Source organism: Chionomys nivalis, chromosome X (assembly GCF_950005125.1).
Source record: "Chionomys nivalis chromosome X, mChiNiv1.1, whole genome shotgun sequence".
Taxonomy (NCBI): domain Eukaryota; kingdom Metazoa; phylum Chordata; class Mammalia; order Rodentia; family Cricetidae; genus Chionomys; species Chionomys nivalis.
This window is the reverse complement of record NC_080112.1, coordinates 117,653,505-117,668,560: the sequence shown is the minus strand read 5'-3', so window position 1 is coordinate 117,668,560 and position 15,056 is coordinate 117,653,505. Positions and strand designations below refer to the sequence as shown.

Here is a 15,056-nt window from a genome sequence, read left to right as displayed (position 1 = left end):
TTCCGTAACCAGCACGATGCCAAGAGCAACCCAAAAGGCCTTGGTTTGTGCCAGGAGACCTGTACCAGAATCCTAGGCTGTGCCAGCAGGCAGCTCTCACACTAACTGGACCCGCTGCTTGACTCGGTGCAACCAGAATGGATGGGATGCGATGGCGGAAGAGCCACTCCGCCACGGATGTAGTCAGACAGTCCCTTCACCTAGTTGGGGGTCTCCCGGCTCCCATCCCTGCCATTAGATCCACCGAAAGCTTGTGATGGTGACTACCATCTGGCATGTTCATTCGCCTCTCACTTTTCTCCACACAAACTTCCAGCCGAGCGCACTCGACAGACCGCCATATGCCGTCATCGAGTCCGCCTGATGCTTCCTTGCTCCTCACCTAGAGACGAGGAGCTTCACGAGGGATGCGCAACACGTTGCTCCACACCCACTTCGCCCCCTTTCCACTTCCCTTTTCCTAGTTCTCATTTTTCCTTTCTGCTTTTAAAGCACAGAGTAGGCTGGAAGTTTACTGCCGCTGGTGCTCAGGCGCTCGCTCCACAAGGCAAAGAGCCTTAAGAGCCAATATGCTCTCCCCAGGGAGCCTCCTACGTAGCAGGCTTCAAAATTGGGACAGACTCAGAGTTGAGGTTTCCTGAGCCATATTTTATCATCTCTCTCTGTCTCCAAATTCAGCATTCAAGTGCTCTGAAGTCCAAGGAATTCTCAATCTAAAGATAGCGGGGGGGGGGGGGGGTGGGGGGTGTAGCACCTTACCTTTAAATTTCACTTCACTGTGAAAGAATTGCCAAACATGGGGCCCAGGATGTAGTTCTGTTGGTAGCCCAGCACACACACACAAACCCTAGGTTTAACTCCTAGCACCACAAAAATGGGGCACAGTGGCAGACAACTCTCATGCCCAGATTCTACAACTAAGCTATACTCCCAACCCCAGTCCCTGCCCCTTTTGAGTCTCCAGTCAGGTCAGTTGACTTTAACCAGCATTTTTTTTCCTCAAGATGTGTGGGCATCAGCTTGCCAGTTCGATCCCATTGGAGACATATCCTGTCCCTACTTTCTTGTTCTTTCCATCAGTGAGGCTGCAGACAGAATGAGCTTTACAACATTTCCTGCACGTGGGGCTGGCAAGATTGCCCACTGGTTAGGAGCACTTGCTGGTCCTGTAGAGGCTTGGTTCCCTACACTCATCATGGTTCCTAACTCCAGTTTCTGACCCCTGAGGGCACCAGGCACACACATGGGGAGTATACAAATCTGCAGGCAAAACTCTGATCACGTAGAATAAATCTAAGAAAAAATTAAATATTACATGGATCATGGCATTCCCTGCTCAAAACACCCCAAATTCCCTAAGCTCATTGCTTGTAAAGTAAAGGTTATGTTCTTCCTTTCCCTGTTTGGGGCTCTTTACATTGCTCTGGAAGATAATGGTGGGCATGTGGTAGGTGTTTGGTAAATTTTCACTTGGGGGCAGGGTCTCAAGTAGCCCACGCTTGTCTCAAACTCAATATATTGCAAAGAAGTCTTACTTACACTGTTGATCTCTCTGCCTCTACTTCCCAAATGCTTACATTAGTAGAAATTACTAGAAAACATAGAAATTAACAGGAAGAAAATAAAAATCATCTATCATATTCTCATTCTCCCAAGATGAGCAATATGTGCATGTACTTCCTGCCAGTCGGTACACCTTTATTTAGCAAAGCGGGGTTACCGTTACCTGTTCTTTTGCACAATCTGACACTCAGTGCAAATGTTTTCTTGAGTAATTAGGTATACTTACAAATCACTAATTTCATTAGAACAGCATCTTTGTAAAGATCCATTTTATTTTGAAAGATGTGCACTTGTGTGTGTCTGTTTATGGGTATGTACACACAAATGCAGGTGCCCGAAGAGACAAGAAGGAGTTGAATCCCTTGAAGCCAGAGTTACAGGCAAGTGTGACCCATCTGATGTGGGTGTTGGGGATCAAATGCAGATCCTCTGCAAGAGTGGTATGGATATGAGCTTTTAACCATGGAGCCATCTCTCTGGGCTCCAAACCACTATTTTTATTGGCCATGTAGTATACACATGAAGGAGTCTGCCACCTACCCCTAATATAACTTCTACTGTTGGACATTTACTGTTATCTCCAGATTTTCTACATAAAGAACAACAACAAAACAAAATAAACAACAGTTTTTATTTATAGGGTTGAAAATATCTCTATTTCCTAAAATTGAAGCCTGCTGGAGCAAAGGGTTCATATTTTTTTTTACATCTCTTTGTTGTTTGTTTGTGATAGCACGCATGCCACAGTACCTGTGTGGAGGTCAAGAAACAATCAGCAAGAGTTGGCTGTATCCTTCTATGTGGGTCTTTGGGGCCAAACTCAAGTTTTCAGGCTTGGTAGCGGTACCTTTACCACACCCCCCCCCCCCCCGAGCCATCTTGCTGGCTCCAAAGGCTCAGACATTTTAAACACTGGTAGATCACTTAGCTGAGGACAGTACTAACGTGTGTTTCTATCACTACTGTGTCTATGTTTGTGTACCCATGAAGCATCATGGGCCTTTATCTACTGGGAACTGATTCCTTGGAAAATGGTATCACATTCTTTAATCTGCATTTTATTGATGACAGTAAAGGCTTTCAACTGTGTATGTGCAATGTGTATGTAAATCATCTAAACTAAAGGTATTTAAGGCTGAAAGAAACTTTAGGAGTGACAGATGTCAAATTGGATGTGCTGTCTGAGAGGTAGCAGAGGCAGGGAAAGCTAAAGAATGAATATTGGAAACACCCACAGAACACGGGAAGGTAAAGGGGATTTTACCAAGAGGGGTAAATATTCCGAAAAGTAAAAGATGACCAGCTTCCTGTCATCTGAGGCAAAAAATAAAATACTAAGAATTACAGAGAAGGAACAACAGATTTGCATTTAGTGATGTCACCCGTGACTTGGGGTGTTTATTTCTTTTGTGTCTTTTACCCAGTGCCCACTCTACCTAAATAAACTAGAGAACCTGGAGTCTTTGGACATGGGAGGTGTTTTTCTTGCTATTTACTAGGTTGAAGGAGTCAGATTTTTGTATCAATCTCTGTGGTTAAGAAAGCATCCAAAAACACCTGTACAGTTTTTGATTTAGGAAATTCTGTCTGGAGGGTACCTGTCTTGCTTTGATCTTACATCAAGATCATCCCTGTTCAGAGAAAAATATGGATGCAAATTCCAGACAGAATACTGGGCTAATTGTTCACTGACCCCAAGACAAGCCCTCGAAGTGTCTTCCCTTCTCTCTTACAGCACCGCCGGTGCCTTATCTCTTTAGTCCTTCTCCTTAAGGTGGTATAATTAATTGAGATCCTAATTACTCTGATTGCAGTTAATTGAATGTTCACTTGACTACAGTGTGCGGAAGAGGAGATGGAAGTAGAAACCTGGCCCAGCACATCTAACATTGAAACCTTACATTGCTATCCTGACTAGCAGGTAGCACCAAGTTCATGACCACGAATCACTAAAATCATCAATCTACCATAGTCCCACAACTACCTCTGTTCAGTGGAATTTCACACAGTTGTTCAAAGATTTCTGTACGAGGAAATACATTAAAGCATTGTTTACGGGAATGAAAAACTAGAAATTCCTTAAATGCTGGACAACTGAAAAACAAATTATCAACACGCATAGTCTGGACCAATCTCTAGCCAGAATGCAGCAGGTTCATACGTACTGATGTGAATACCTGCAAGACATAGAATAAGACGGAAAAGAGTCGCTGTGGGACGCTATGCATAAGTCCTGTACGTACAAAAGGTCTGTGTATGTATGTGTATGACAAGACCTAGACAGATGCATGAAAAGACACCAAACCAAAAGATAACAATAGTTACCTAGGGACAGGAAGTAGAAACCAAGAGCCTAATCAGAGGTGTAGTCAGCTTTGGTAGTGTTTGATTCTTTTCTAAACAGATGAACTCACATGTTACCTGCAATAATTTATGGATATTTTTCATAAGAAAAGGAAAGCCCTTGCTCATTCGCCTTCAGAGTAGGGTAGTTAGGTTATAGAGTCTGTGAGGCGCTAAAGGAAGGCAAAATGAAAAGGTGCTCCTGAGAACCGAGAGAGCCCCCACTTCCCTCCTCCCAATTCCATTTCCTGTTTGCTCCTCATCTGCAGTCACCTGTGGTTTTCAAATACGTTATACCGCATTTTGTAGCAGAGGCAGAAACGCTGCTCTTATTCTCTTCCGCCTTCTCTCAAGGACACACCAATTTCAGTTTTTGATTGCATATTCATACAGTACCTATTAAGAACAATGAGTTATGGCGCTTCCAGCTGTGTATCTTTCTCTTGTTGCCTTTTTTTTTTTTTTTTTTTTTTTGGAAAGTAATGAGTCCCAAAAACACCCAATAAGAGGACAGCTGTCCTCCACTGCCCACTACCTCTCCAACATCCAGGGCAGAGAAAGCAAGTTAAGTGGGCCCACCTGTGTCAATAGAGAATTTCCTGTCTCTGTTCAAACCCAAGGTGTAGCTAAGGTAGCAGTGTCATCCTCAAGGATGAGGAGGAAACGCCTGGGACTCACGACCTGTGACTTGGCTTTCCCTTAACTTTCTCCTCTGGTCTTCTGCGCTCAAATGTGATTCTCAACAGCCTCTTTGAAGGCTTAGTGGCGGCCCAGTCCTTCACCCTTCTCTCACTCCGTCATTCTGGCACTGCGAAAGTGCCGGTCCCCTAGACTTTCAAAACCGATTCACCTATCCAATGACATATGATGGAATATTAAGCAACTAATGAAAATATGTCCTAAGAGTGCTTAATAGCATGTGGAAATATTTGCCAAAAACTGTTATATAAAGCAAAGCAAAACAAACAAACCTTTACATACATAGGAGCATCCCAGTGAGCAGTGTTAACAGGTTACTTTGGTGGTAGTCTTTTTTTCTAGAATAGGCATACTTTAGTTTTATAATCTGGAAAAAATGTTTTGTTTTGAAAAAAGACTCTATGATGATACATTCCTACGCAGGAAAGTGGCCTCGGATATTTTAGAAAAATGTTCAACTTCAACCAGAAAATGCTTCACACACAGAGATAATCAGCAAGTTTGGTTAAGGAAAGCCTTTAGCATCTGGGCAATTTTATTATATATAAGACATTTGTTTTTACCAGCAATACAATAAATTCTTATTATCTTATTATTACATACAATACATAACTATTAAACAGTACGGCATAATTATAGTCGTGTAAGCCAGAAGACAAATCCTAAGTCCCGAAGCATGTCAGAAGTCCTGATGAAACCCCATTTGTAGCCTTCAGTGTTGACAAAGGAATGGAAAGTACTATACCATCTGCCTTGAGAGCCACAGAAGACCAATAAGGGCCAAGATTTTAACAAGAAAAAAATGAAAACGAGGGTAGCCAAGACATCAGATGCCAGCAGTGTTCATGGGCTGATGGAGCGGGACTAAGAAAAGCCTATTACTATAATGTCCTGGGCTGGGAGAGAAAGTTAGGGAGCATTCCACGGAGGAACAAGGTTTGCCAAAGCTTCAGTGGGGAAGCAGTTTAGGGGACCTCGGGGAAACACAAAGGAGGCCATCTTTACTATACAAGGATGAAAGCGCCTCGTTGGGAAAGCGGATGGATGAAACTGATTTTAATACCAAAGATAAATTCCAAAGTGGCTTCTCGTTCTATAAAGATTCGTAGCAGGACTCCATTAACTAGCCAGCTCCCCTGGTGCATTTGAAGTGGGGGTCCTCGGACAAACAATGGGTTGTCGTGTGTCTTTTATCAAAAGTCAACAGCTATATATACCTCTGCAGACAGGCAATGTTCAAATGGGTGTTTCTACTTCACTTGCAGAGACCCTGCTGAGCTAAAAGCATAGGTTCCTTCTCCAAAACTCTTTCCTCACTCAGCTCAAGGCTGAAGGAGGGAAGGGGTGGAGCTCAGCTCTGCCACCTCATTCAGAAGCAGCAGCAGACAAGGACCTGACAGAATCGAGCCTGGAGAGCAAGGAGACATAAGGACAGCACAGCTTGAGAACTGGAAACTCCCTTAAAGATCACCTAACCCAAGGCCTCTTTCTGCAAAGGGAGAAATGGAGTGGGGGAAGGGACTCGTCCCCGAGTCATTCAGTGATTTAGAGGCAGAGAATGATGCTGGGATCCAGGCAGACTGCTTCTCTCAGCTGGAAAAGCTGACTTAAATACCAGATGTATTTCTTCCTGCTGCTAAAATTCCAGGCCATGAGGCTCCTGGCTTAATGCAGGTAGGAGTGAAAAAGGACAAGGAAAATGAACTGGAAGCTCGTGGGCTCGCTGCGATAGCTCTGGCCAGCAGAAGGCAACCAAGGCAACCAATGCTCTGGAGGTCTGGGCTCCAGCTCTCGCCTCTCTTCTCCCCCCTCCCCCACTTTTCTCTCTCCTTTCCTTCTCTCTCTTCTGACTCCAGCCTGATTCTAGGCTTGGCCAGCTGCCCAGCTCTACTCAAGAGCCCCAGAGCTAATGAGTCTACCTAACTCAACAAGCCATTGTCTAGGTAAAATATCTCAACTTCAGGCCAGGGGTGACCCCTGCTCTGGGTGGGTCAACGTTTCCACAAAAGCCACACATATTTCCTTCAAGTCAGGCAGTTTGACCAGTTTTCTAGGTGTTCTGGTCATTGTTACCTCCAATCTGGGTTTTTGGGATTTTTTTTTTTTTGGAAAGAAAAGGTTTACCCATAGGCCTCTGGGTGAATGCCCAACTACCCTCTGGGGAGCCTGAACTTGCCTCTGCCTCCATCTGGTCTCGTTTAATGGGGATCTGAAAAAAAAAAAAAAGCAGTTCTTGCTTCTGCGCCAGTGTTCAGAGCTGGGGGCCTCTTCTGTGAGAGGAAACTGAACACCACCTTGCACTTCATCAGGGCTGAGAGGCAGAGCTCTGCTCTTGTTACCCCAGGGTCCTCGTTAGGGCTTTCAGAGAGTCCTGGCAGCGATAACCGGAACCCTGAGGCTTGTCCCTGAGACTTGTCCCTGAGACGGCCTGGAAATATTTCCCTGGTCACAGGAACGACCCAACTCCGGGGCCAGCTGCATAATCCAGCAGATGGTGATGGCTGTCCCTAGTGGGGAGATGCTGGAGGAGAGGCAAAACTGGAGGAGAGGCGAGGAGAACGTTAGTTCTCACTCTCCTGAGCATGTGGCCTCCTTCCTCTATGCAGGCAGCCCAGAAACCCACGGTTTCAAATCCCCGCAGCAGAAGCAGCCTCCTGCCAAACCGAGGAGGAAGGGGTCTGTGTTTCTAATTTATTCTGCACCCCCTCCAGTTGTTACTTAAAATAATCCATCATTACATGGCTGGTGGCTCCAAGATTTTTATTTAAAGCAATATGGAAAGAGAGAGAGAGAGAGAGAGAGAGAGAGAGAGAGAGAGAGAGAACCCACACAACCCGTGACTGTGCTATCTTGGATTTAAGCTGAGAATCTTTTTAACATCAGAGAGTCTCCACATCACTCAAGTCTGTTTTTCTCTGACCGCTTTGGGGATGTTGGCGGATGCAAGGAGAAGAGGGGGAAATGAGGACGTGGCAGAATTTTTATTTCTTAGAGACACCTTGGAAAGGCTAGTACCTTTAAAGAGGGAGTCTGGGTAATCTGGTGGGTGGTCATTGTTTATCCACCGATCAGCAATTACACTTTGGATTAAGTCTCTTGCTTGCTGCAGGTATACCATGAAGAGATCAGGAAGTTGTTGGGGGAAGAAAATTAAACAGACGGAAGCATTTCCGGAGAGCTAAGCATGTTACATCTAGGCAAGGCTTTCTTCTTTTTGCTTTCTCCCCCTTCCTCCTCCCTCCCTTCCCCATCCCCTTTTCTTCTTTCCATGGGTCTCATGTATAGTTTCAATGCACATACAAATAAGGGCTTTCTCGACTGTTCCTGTTAATATTAAGGCACGGCTTTGACAATCTAGAAATCTCAGCAAGTCTACAAACCAGGGCCATTTAATTTTATAATAGTGCTTTTCCCCCCAACAGACAAACTTTCCTAATTAGTTTTGTCCAAGTTAAAGCAATTGGGTTTTTCCCTTACAGAACACAAGGTGTAGGACCATATTAGCAACGAAGCCAGCAATTAATAGCATATTTATATCAGGCACTCCACAAAGGAAATGCTATGCATCTGACTGCAGATCAAATTCTCATTGCATTCTACAGACCTATTCGTCTATGGTAATGAAGTTTTGTAATAAATACACCCCCGACACATTTCCTGCATTTAAAATGTCAAGAGGAAACCGGGCTCATTCCTGCCTCATCTGGCAGCTCTGAGAAGGGGCAGAGGTCCTCTGTGCCTTGGTCACCACTACATCCCCAGCACTTGGCACACGGCCTGGCAGAATCAGTGCCTGGTCAATAAATGTTGAAGAATGAATGAAAACAGCAGTGGGTGAGTTGACAAAGGAACTGTTCCCAAGCAAGTGGCAGAAGTGTGATGTCACCCATCTTCACACCTACCCTTTTCCCATCCAGAACCCCTCAGGAAGTCTCTCCTCTCGCTTCCAGCCTTCATCCATAGCTGAATTAGGTCCCCTATAATGACTTCTCATGGCAGGCACTGGCTCTCCTCTTTAGCACTTAGGATAATGATAACTAAATAGGGATTTAAAAAACTTTATTATTGTGTAAGTGTGTGTGTATGCAGGATGCGGGTGGGGATTCGCAGGCCACGGCATGTGTGCGGAGGTCAGAGGGTTGTGTTGAGTCTAGAAATCACCTGACTTCCATGGTAAGTGGTTTTTGTTTCATTTTGGTTTTTCCCCACTGAGCCCTCTCAGCCCTACATAAAGACATGTGTCTGCCTTCACCATTGGACTGGGAACTCCATTAAAGGACGAGGTCTTTTAGCTGGCACTGTACACTCCTTTCATATTTTTTTACACACAGGATCTCACTATGTAGCTCTGGCTGTCTTGGAACTCGCTCTGTAGATCAGGCTAGCCTCAGACTCACAGAGATGCACCTGCCTCTGTCTCTCGAGTGCTGGATTAAAGGTGTGCGCCACCACACCCAGCTCCTCTAATGTTTCTGACAAATCTTAAAGGCACTAAACAGTCAGGAAACTGCATAATAAATTACCCCCTATTCTCTTGACTTGGAATCAAGTTTTTCACTATTTGGGGCCATATAAACTTAAGTCAGCACTATAGCCTCAGGTAGCTCTATGGGATTTGGTTTTCTTTTTCTGGGGTACAATTATTACTTTTAGGGATTAGGGAAGAGCATCAAGAGGGAAACTACGAGGTAACTGTTATCCAAAGCACCGCAGGCAGAAGTTCCAGGCTAACCTCGGTTGACAGGTGAAAGTCTGTCTCAAAACAACTTTTGATTTTGGATAACAGTTGTGGATAACTGTTACTCCGATTGTAAGGCTGGAACGCAGAAGCAGGCTTCTCCTCAATGGCGGGTGGTAACTTGAGGACAGCTCCTCCAGGCCAATCCTGGCAAAGACAAGTCTTGTAGTCCTTACAAGCTTTCATTAGAGGCAAGGGCTTAATGGACTATAACTGGAAAAGGCAGCGCTGCCCACATTGTGGGTGGGATTTGTTCAAGTTGGACTCAAGCGCGCGCTCTACTTTGGAAAGCACAGTCTTCACAGTCTGAACCGATAATGCAATACTTTCGGTGACCGCGCTGTGCCTTCCTAGGTCACCCTGGATGAGTCAGTCATGCAGCCTCTCGAAACACAAAACGACGGCAGTCCAAGCCCCCTCACAGGTGGAAGCACCCCAAGGCTCTTCTACTACTTCTTGAATTCTATCAGTATCCACAGTTTGCATCTCCAACTAGGCTGGAAGTTGGAAAGTCATGAACGATAGCTGCTACTTTTCCGATACGGTTGATAAGGGCTGGCCATAGTGTTGTGCACATCAGTCAAACAGGTATTCATAGCAATGGTGGAGAAATAGTGTTGTCACCCAGAATCATTTGTGGTGTTCACACAGATGGGAGGCACCTGAGTTAGGAACTTCCAAGACTCACGCACACCCAAATGTAAGCCCTACACAATAACTCCTATGGCACTTTCCTAATGATATTCGGCCACAGTGACCCTCCAGTGACTTTGTGAAGACACCCAGACATACACACCAAGACGCTACTCCCATGGCATCATGCCTCCGAGTCTACTAAGAACTTCTAAGCTTGCCACAGGTAGCCTGGCTCTCTAGTCGTCTCTTCCCCAGTCCTCTGAAGAAACCAAAAGCAACCAGCCACTCAAAATCTCTTGAGTTAATTCCAGCCTCCCCTGGTGAATTACAACCTCTTGCAGACTCAGAGGAAAGCAGAGAGAAATGACACATAAATAAGAGCTTCACTGGCTTGGGGGAGGGAGGCATGGAGAGTGACGTCAGTCTTCCCCAAAACCCATTTATCATGATAACAAAGTCTCAAGTGCTTGGGCCTCTTCCGAATTTGCCATACAATTATGTTTTTCCATATACAATATGGTAAGGCCAGCCAGAGAAAACTGGAACCACCCAAAGCAAATCAAGAGACCCTAAGCCACCCCTTACTGCACCCCCATTTGCAAAACAAAGGTGATCTCTAGGTGCCCACAGTGAAGCAGCCTTCTGAAATGTTCCCCTTGCCAGCATAGGCCTTGCAATCCTAATCCAGGAAAGGGAAAGTGGGGAGGGCAGGTCGACACAAATTCATTATGACAAGAAGGAAAATCACTAGTGTCATTTGGGGGGGGTGTCACTAAGGATAAAGCAAGTGTAATCTGGGAAACGGATCCATCTCCTCAAAACCTACGGCATCTTTCAAATGCAGATAAGAAAATTGCCCTGGTTGTTCTCAAAATATTACAATATTACAACCTCTCCAATCCCAGCACCATCGAGAAGGATCTCTTCTCTGCCTCTGCCCTTCACATCACGACTGCACGACGAGCCAGCTCTGGGCTGGGGCGTACAAGGGCTAGAGAAGGTCTCAAATAAATGACCCTGACCTTCCAAAGCCAGACAGGAAATTTCTTTATCTGGAGAGAAAATGTTATCCGATTCTGGATTCGGGTTTAGAAAACAAATCAATTGCAATTATACCAAATACCTAGAGGCTGCTTCCTACTCCCGCGTTTCTACTGGCGTCGCATTGCACAGCCAGGTCTCTAAGGAAATGTGAGGTTACAAGGTTATCATTTTTCATCTGGTAGTATTCTGGGTAGTGGGCTATGCCTGCCCTACTTCGACCCCATTCTGCTTCAGCTTATGGAGCTGGTGGAATAGAAAAACTAGATTGTTCCCACAAATGGAAGCATCTTCCTTTGTAACCAAACTTCTGATCTAAAAACAAACAAACATGGAGCCTCGGGTATGACTTCTCTGCACATCCCAGGCTGGAAAACTTTAGTTTTTAAAATGATTTTTTTTCCCCAGAGTTGGTGCCACCAAAAGAGAGGGAACACTACTTCTGCAGGTCTCACGCTATTTTCCTCAGTCTCTCCAGAAAGATGTCAGCTCCAACAGGTTTGAGCATACAAGCCCATGCACACTGAACCCAAGATTGACCCTCAGAGAACCACTCGGAAACGTGCCAAAATATACAGCCAGCCACCTACGGGCCGTGTGAAGTGCACCCCCCACTTCCACAGACGCACAAATTGGACCCTGCGGGACTCAGCACAAGTGGACACAGAGGCATTTGGACACACCATAGGTGAGCACAGAGAAACGGGCCGACTCCTTCAGGGTCACATAACCCTGCCACGGGGAAGGCGGAAGGGCGCCCATGCACATATATGAGCACACACTGATACACACACAGACGCAGTCACATATGTAATGCATATGGAGAAACCCTACTCCAGTCATTCATCTCCCCGCCCCCTCACCACACTCAACCTTTGGTCCCAGGCTATCCCCAGCTCCGCAACCCGCTTTCTGAGCAAGCTGGAGTCACAGCAGGCAGCTGTGCTGAGGGGTGCCGCCAGACTAAGGGGACAGGAACCCGAGGGCTTGGTACTCATGCGGCCATTCATTCGGCAACGCCCCAGCAGCGGGGCCACAGCTGCCGCAAGAGAGGTGGAGGCGCTCACTGCAGCTCTCTCCCGCTATGTAAGTTCAGCTGCCCTCCAGTAGGCTTTGCCAGTCGCCCCCCACCCTCCTGCCACCACAGGTCTCCAGGACGTGCTGGGGACAGAGGAGACTAAGCTGCTGACCCCAGGGCAAAAGTCCCGCCTTGCCTCTGGTTCTGGATGCTACCCTGCTGCCCTCCTCGTGGTAGTGGTGGTGGCTGTGGCCAAGTCTGCTCAGCCGTCCCAAGCCCCCCACCTCACCTCCCAGGCTGGGGGCTGGTACCCAAGCCCTGCACTCACCACCTGGCGAGCTATATCGGCCGCTGCCATCGCTCCTTCGTCCGCCAGGGCTGCTACGGGTGCCTCCGCAACGGGAGCTGCTGCACAGGAAACAGAGGAGCTCCTCCGACAAAGAGAAAGTGTTACACTTCGGGCGCGACCAAGTCTGGTGGGGGGAGGTGCCAGGGAGGGGCCCCCTCACCGCTGCTCCAACCCAACCTCTTCTCTATCGCCCACCCCCTCGGAGTAGGGTGTGGGGAGGGGACGGATTGGCCGCGCTACCTTCCCCTAGGGTGAGCCCAGTTCCAGTTCTCTCTGCAACCCCAGCCTCGGCCTCCGTGAAGGGGGCGGGGGCTCCCCTCGGTGACCACGTCCTCCGCCCCCCCTCCCTGCCGCTACTGGGCTCCGTGGTACGTCCCGACCTCTGCTGAATTGCCATACACACACACACACAAACACACACCCCTGTTCTCCCTTATATCCCTGAGCCCCCAGACTCGAGGCTGGAAGGGAGTCCCGGCCCTTCCCCCGCTCTGCTCCCAAGCTGAGATCTGCAGTCCTCCCCTCTCTTTTCCCAGCCCCCATAACCTTTCATGCTCCCCACCGAGAACCCCAGGTACTTGGATGGGGGCACTGGCCTCTGGAGTCTCAATGCTTCACTGTAGTCCATCCTAACTAACCAAGTTATCTTCTTGGCCCGGGAAGGTTGGAGCGGGGGGTGGGGGGGGGGACGGGACAGGGCAGGGGTTGCAGCACCTGCAGCGCCACCACATTCAAGCTCAGAAATGGAGCTTTAATGGGGGAGCCGCACTGCAGCCCCACAACTGACCTATCGCTTGTAGAGGACGTCTTTCCTGTCCTGAGGTTCCCAAGCCGTGGTCGCAGGAGGCTGTAATTTCCGTGGAGCCTGGCTCCCCACTACTGTACCTAATAAGAACTGACCTCACTGGTTCCCCTCTGGTCCCTGCCCTCAGTGTGAGCAGGGTAAACAGGGAGGCAGAGCATTCAACCTTCTAGGGTAGGGAGCCAGAAGGGAGTCTCAGAGTGGGAACTGGAGGTCTCTAGCTCTGTTGAGCCAGATGGAGTTACAACAGGGCCGGTGTTTTGTCCAGCTCCAATTGCTCCTCAATCCTGATTCAGCCCTGGACCACATGACCTACCTGGCACAGAGCACATAACTTCCAAAATGTAGAACTATGCCTGGCTGCTCCCCTTTTCCATAGAGCCAGCTGTGATTGCTAGCATGTTTTCCCACCTCCCCAGACCTCTCTGTCTTGGGATCGCCTCTTTGATGGCTCCCTGTGATTGATGAACTTGGCATGATACGGTTTGTCAGAGGCCCAAAATCATAGGATCTTAGGTCTCTCTCTCGAGAAGTCAGGAGAGAGAGAGAGAGAGAGAGAGAGAGAGAGAGAGAGAGAGAGAGAACCTAGGACAGGGATCTCACACAAAGGCCAAGCCTAGAAAATATGGGGAGAAAGGAGGCAGGGAACCAATGTAACCAAAAAGAACTCCCTGGTCCTTCATTAGGCCTGGCAGTGAATTCTTCTCACGTCCTCTCGGGGAACTAACTCTTTATGTCACTTACACACCTTGACAACAAGGGCTCTATGAAACGTGTCCCCAGTGCCTAATGTGCTATTCCATTCAGTGATTCCAGAGCAGAGGAGAGTGGCATACAGAGAAGGTGGCAGAAGGGGCAGCCATGAAGAACTAAGTATTCAGCGGGGAGGTGACTGTTGTACTCCATCATCCTTCTAGAGACTCAAGAGAGTGGGCCAAAGAGAAGGGCCTGGCACCATCAGAGACCCACAGGGTGGGTGACAGGAACAAGGAAGAGGAACAGCTGTAGTTCCTGAGACCCTCAGGAACACTTGGGGAATGGTTAGGCCCTGGACTGGTTATACCACAAACACATAAAACCAAGGCTAAAATTGAGGAACTGCTTTAAGGCTTGGGCCTCAACCCGATGGGGGTGGGGAATCAGAGGTCTTGGCTGCTTTCAGGCTAGGCCTCCAGTAGGCAGTCCTTGAGTCGTCCCTAAGAAAGGCTGGAGTGTTGCAACCCCAGCCCCGGCCACTTTTGTGAAGGGGGCGGGGCTCCCCTTGGTGACCAAGTCTTCTGCCCCTCCCCTCCCCGCTCCTACTGAGTTCCGTAAGAGCTGCTGCCAGGATGGTTGAGCAGGAGGCCAAAATGGGATTATGGGGTTCCCCAGGAGTCCTACTGGCCTCTAACCCAACACACACCCCACATACTATCTAGCTCACAGCACTGGGGACACTTCACCACAGATACCTTGGTGAGCTAAGCATGTGTCACACTCAGCTTCCTGTCCCCAGAGGCTCTCAGAGCCCTAACGAGGTCTCTCTACAGTCCTGGACCTCCCAGCCTGGGATAGTGTGTAATTCAAGTCTCCTGCAATGCCTTTGTTCCTTACTTACTTACCTGCTGTCCATCTCTACAAAGAACACTCAGTACTCCAGAGCTTTGGGAACTGCCGAGGCCTGTGCCTCCCAGGCCTCCCAGTCCTTGGTACTGGTCACCTTATAAGGCACAGGACAAGCAGAAAGGCTGAAAGGAGATAGCAGAGGGCCTCAGTTAGTAATTTTATTCCTCTTCTCCTTCTTTCATGATAGGAAAAAGAACTTCAGGGGATAAGACTAAAAAAACCAGAGATTAGGGGAGGAGAATGACCACTCAATTGATGGGTA

The 15,056-nt window shown here is 47.8% G+C and overlaps 1 protein-coding gene across 7 annotated transcripts in view; it reads right to left on the bottom strand.

Moving 5' to 3' along the window:
* The window catches only part of Septin6 (septin 6), a 75,674-nt gene extending 60,858 nt beyond the window's left edge, over positions 1–14,816 (bottom strand). For 4 of the 7 annotated variants that reach the window (XM_057759151.1, XM_057759149.1, XM_057759152.1 and 1 more), the window contains exons 1-2: positions 14,791–14,816; positions 12,367–12,469 (exon numbers count right to left, since the gene is read on the bottom strand). In XM_057759151.1, coding sequence (XP_057615134.1) covers positions 12,367–12,469; positions 14,791–14,801 — 114 coding nt within the window. In that variant the 5' untranslated portion in view covers positions 14,802–14,816. Of the gene's footprint in view, positions 1–12,366; positions 12,470–12,627; positions 12,895–13,174; positions 13,194–14,790 lie in introns of those variants that run through there. The other 3 variants (XM_057759155.1, XM_057759153.1, XM_057759154.1) reach the window with 3 other exon arrangements.
* Positions 14,817–15,056: the final 240 nt, after the last annotated feature.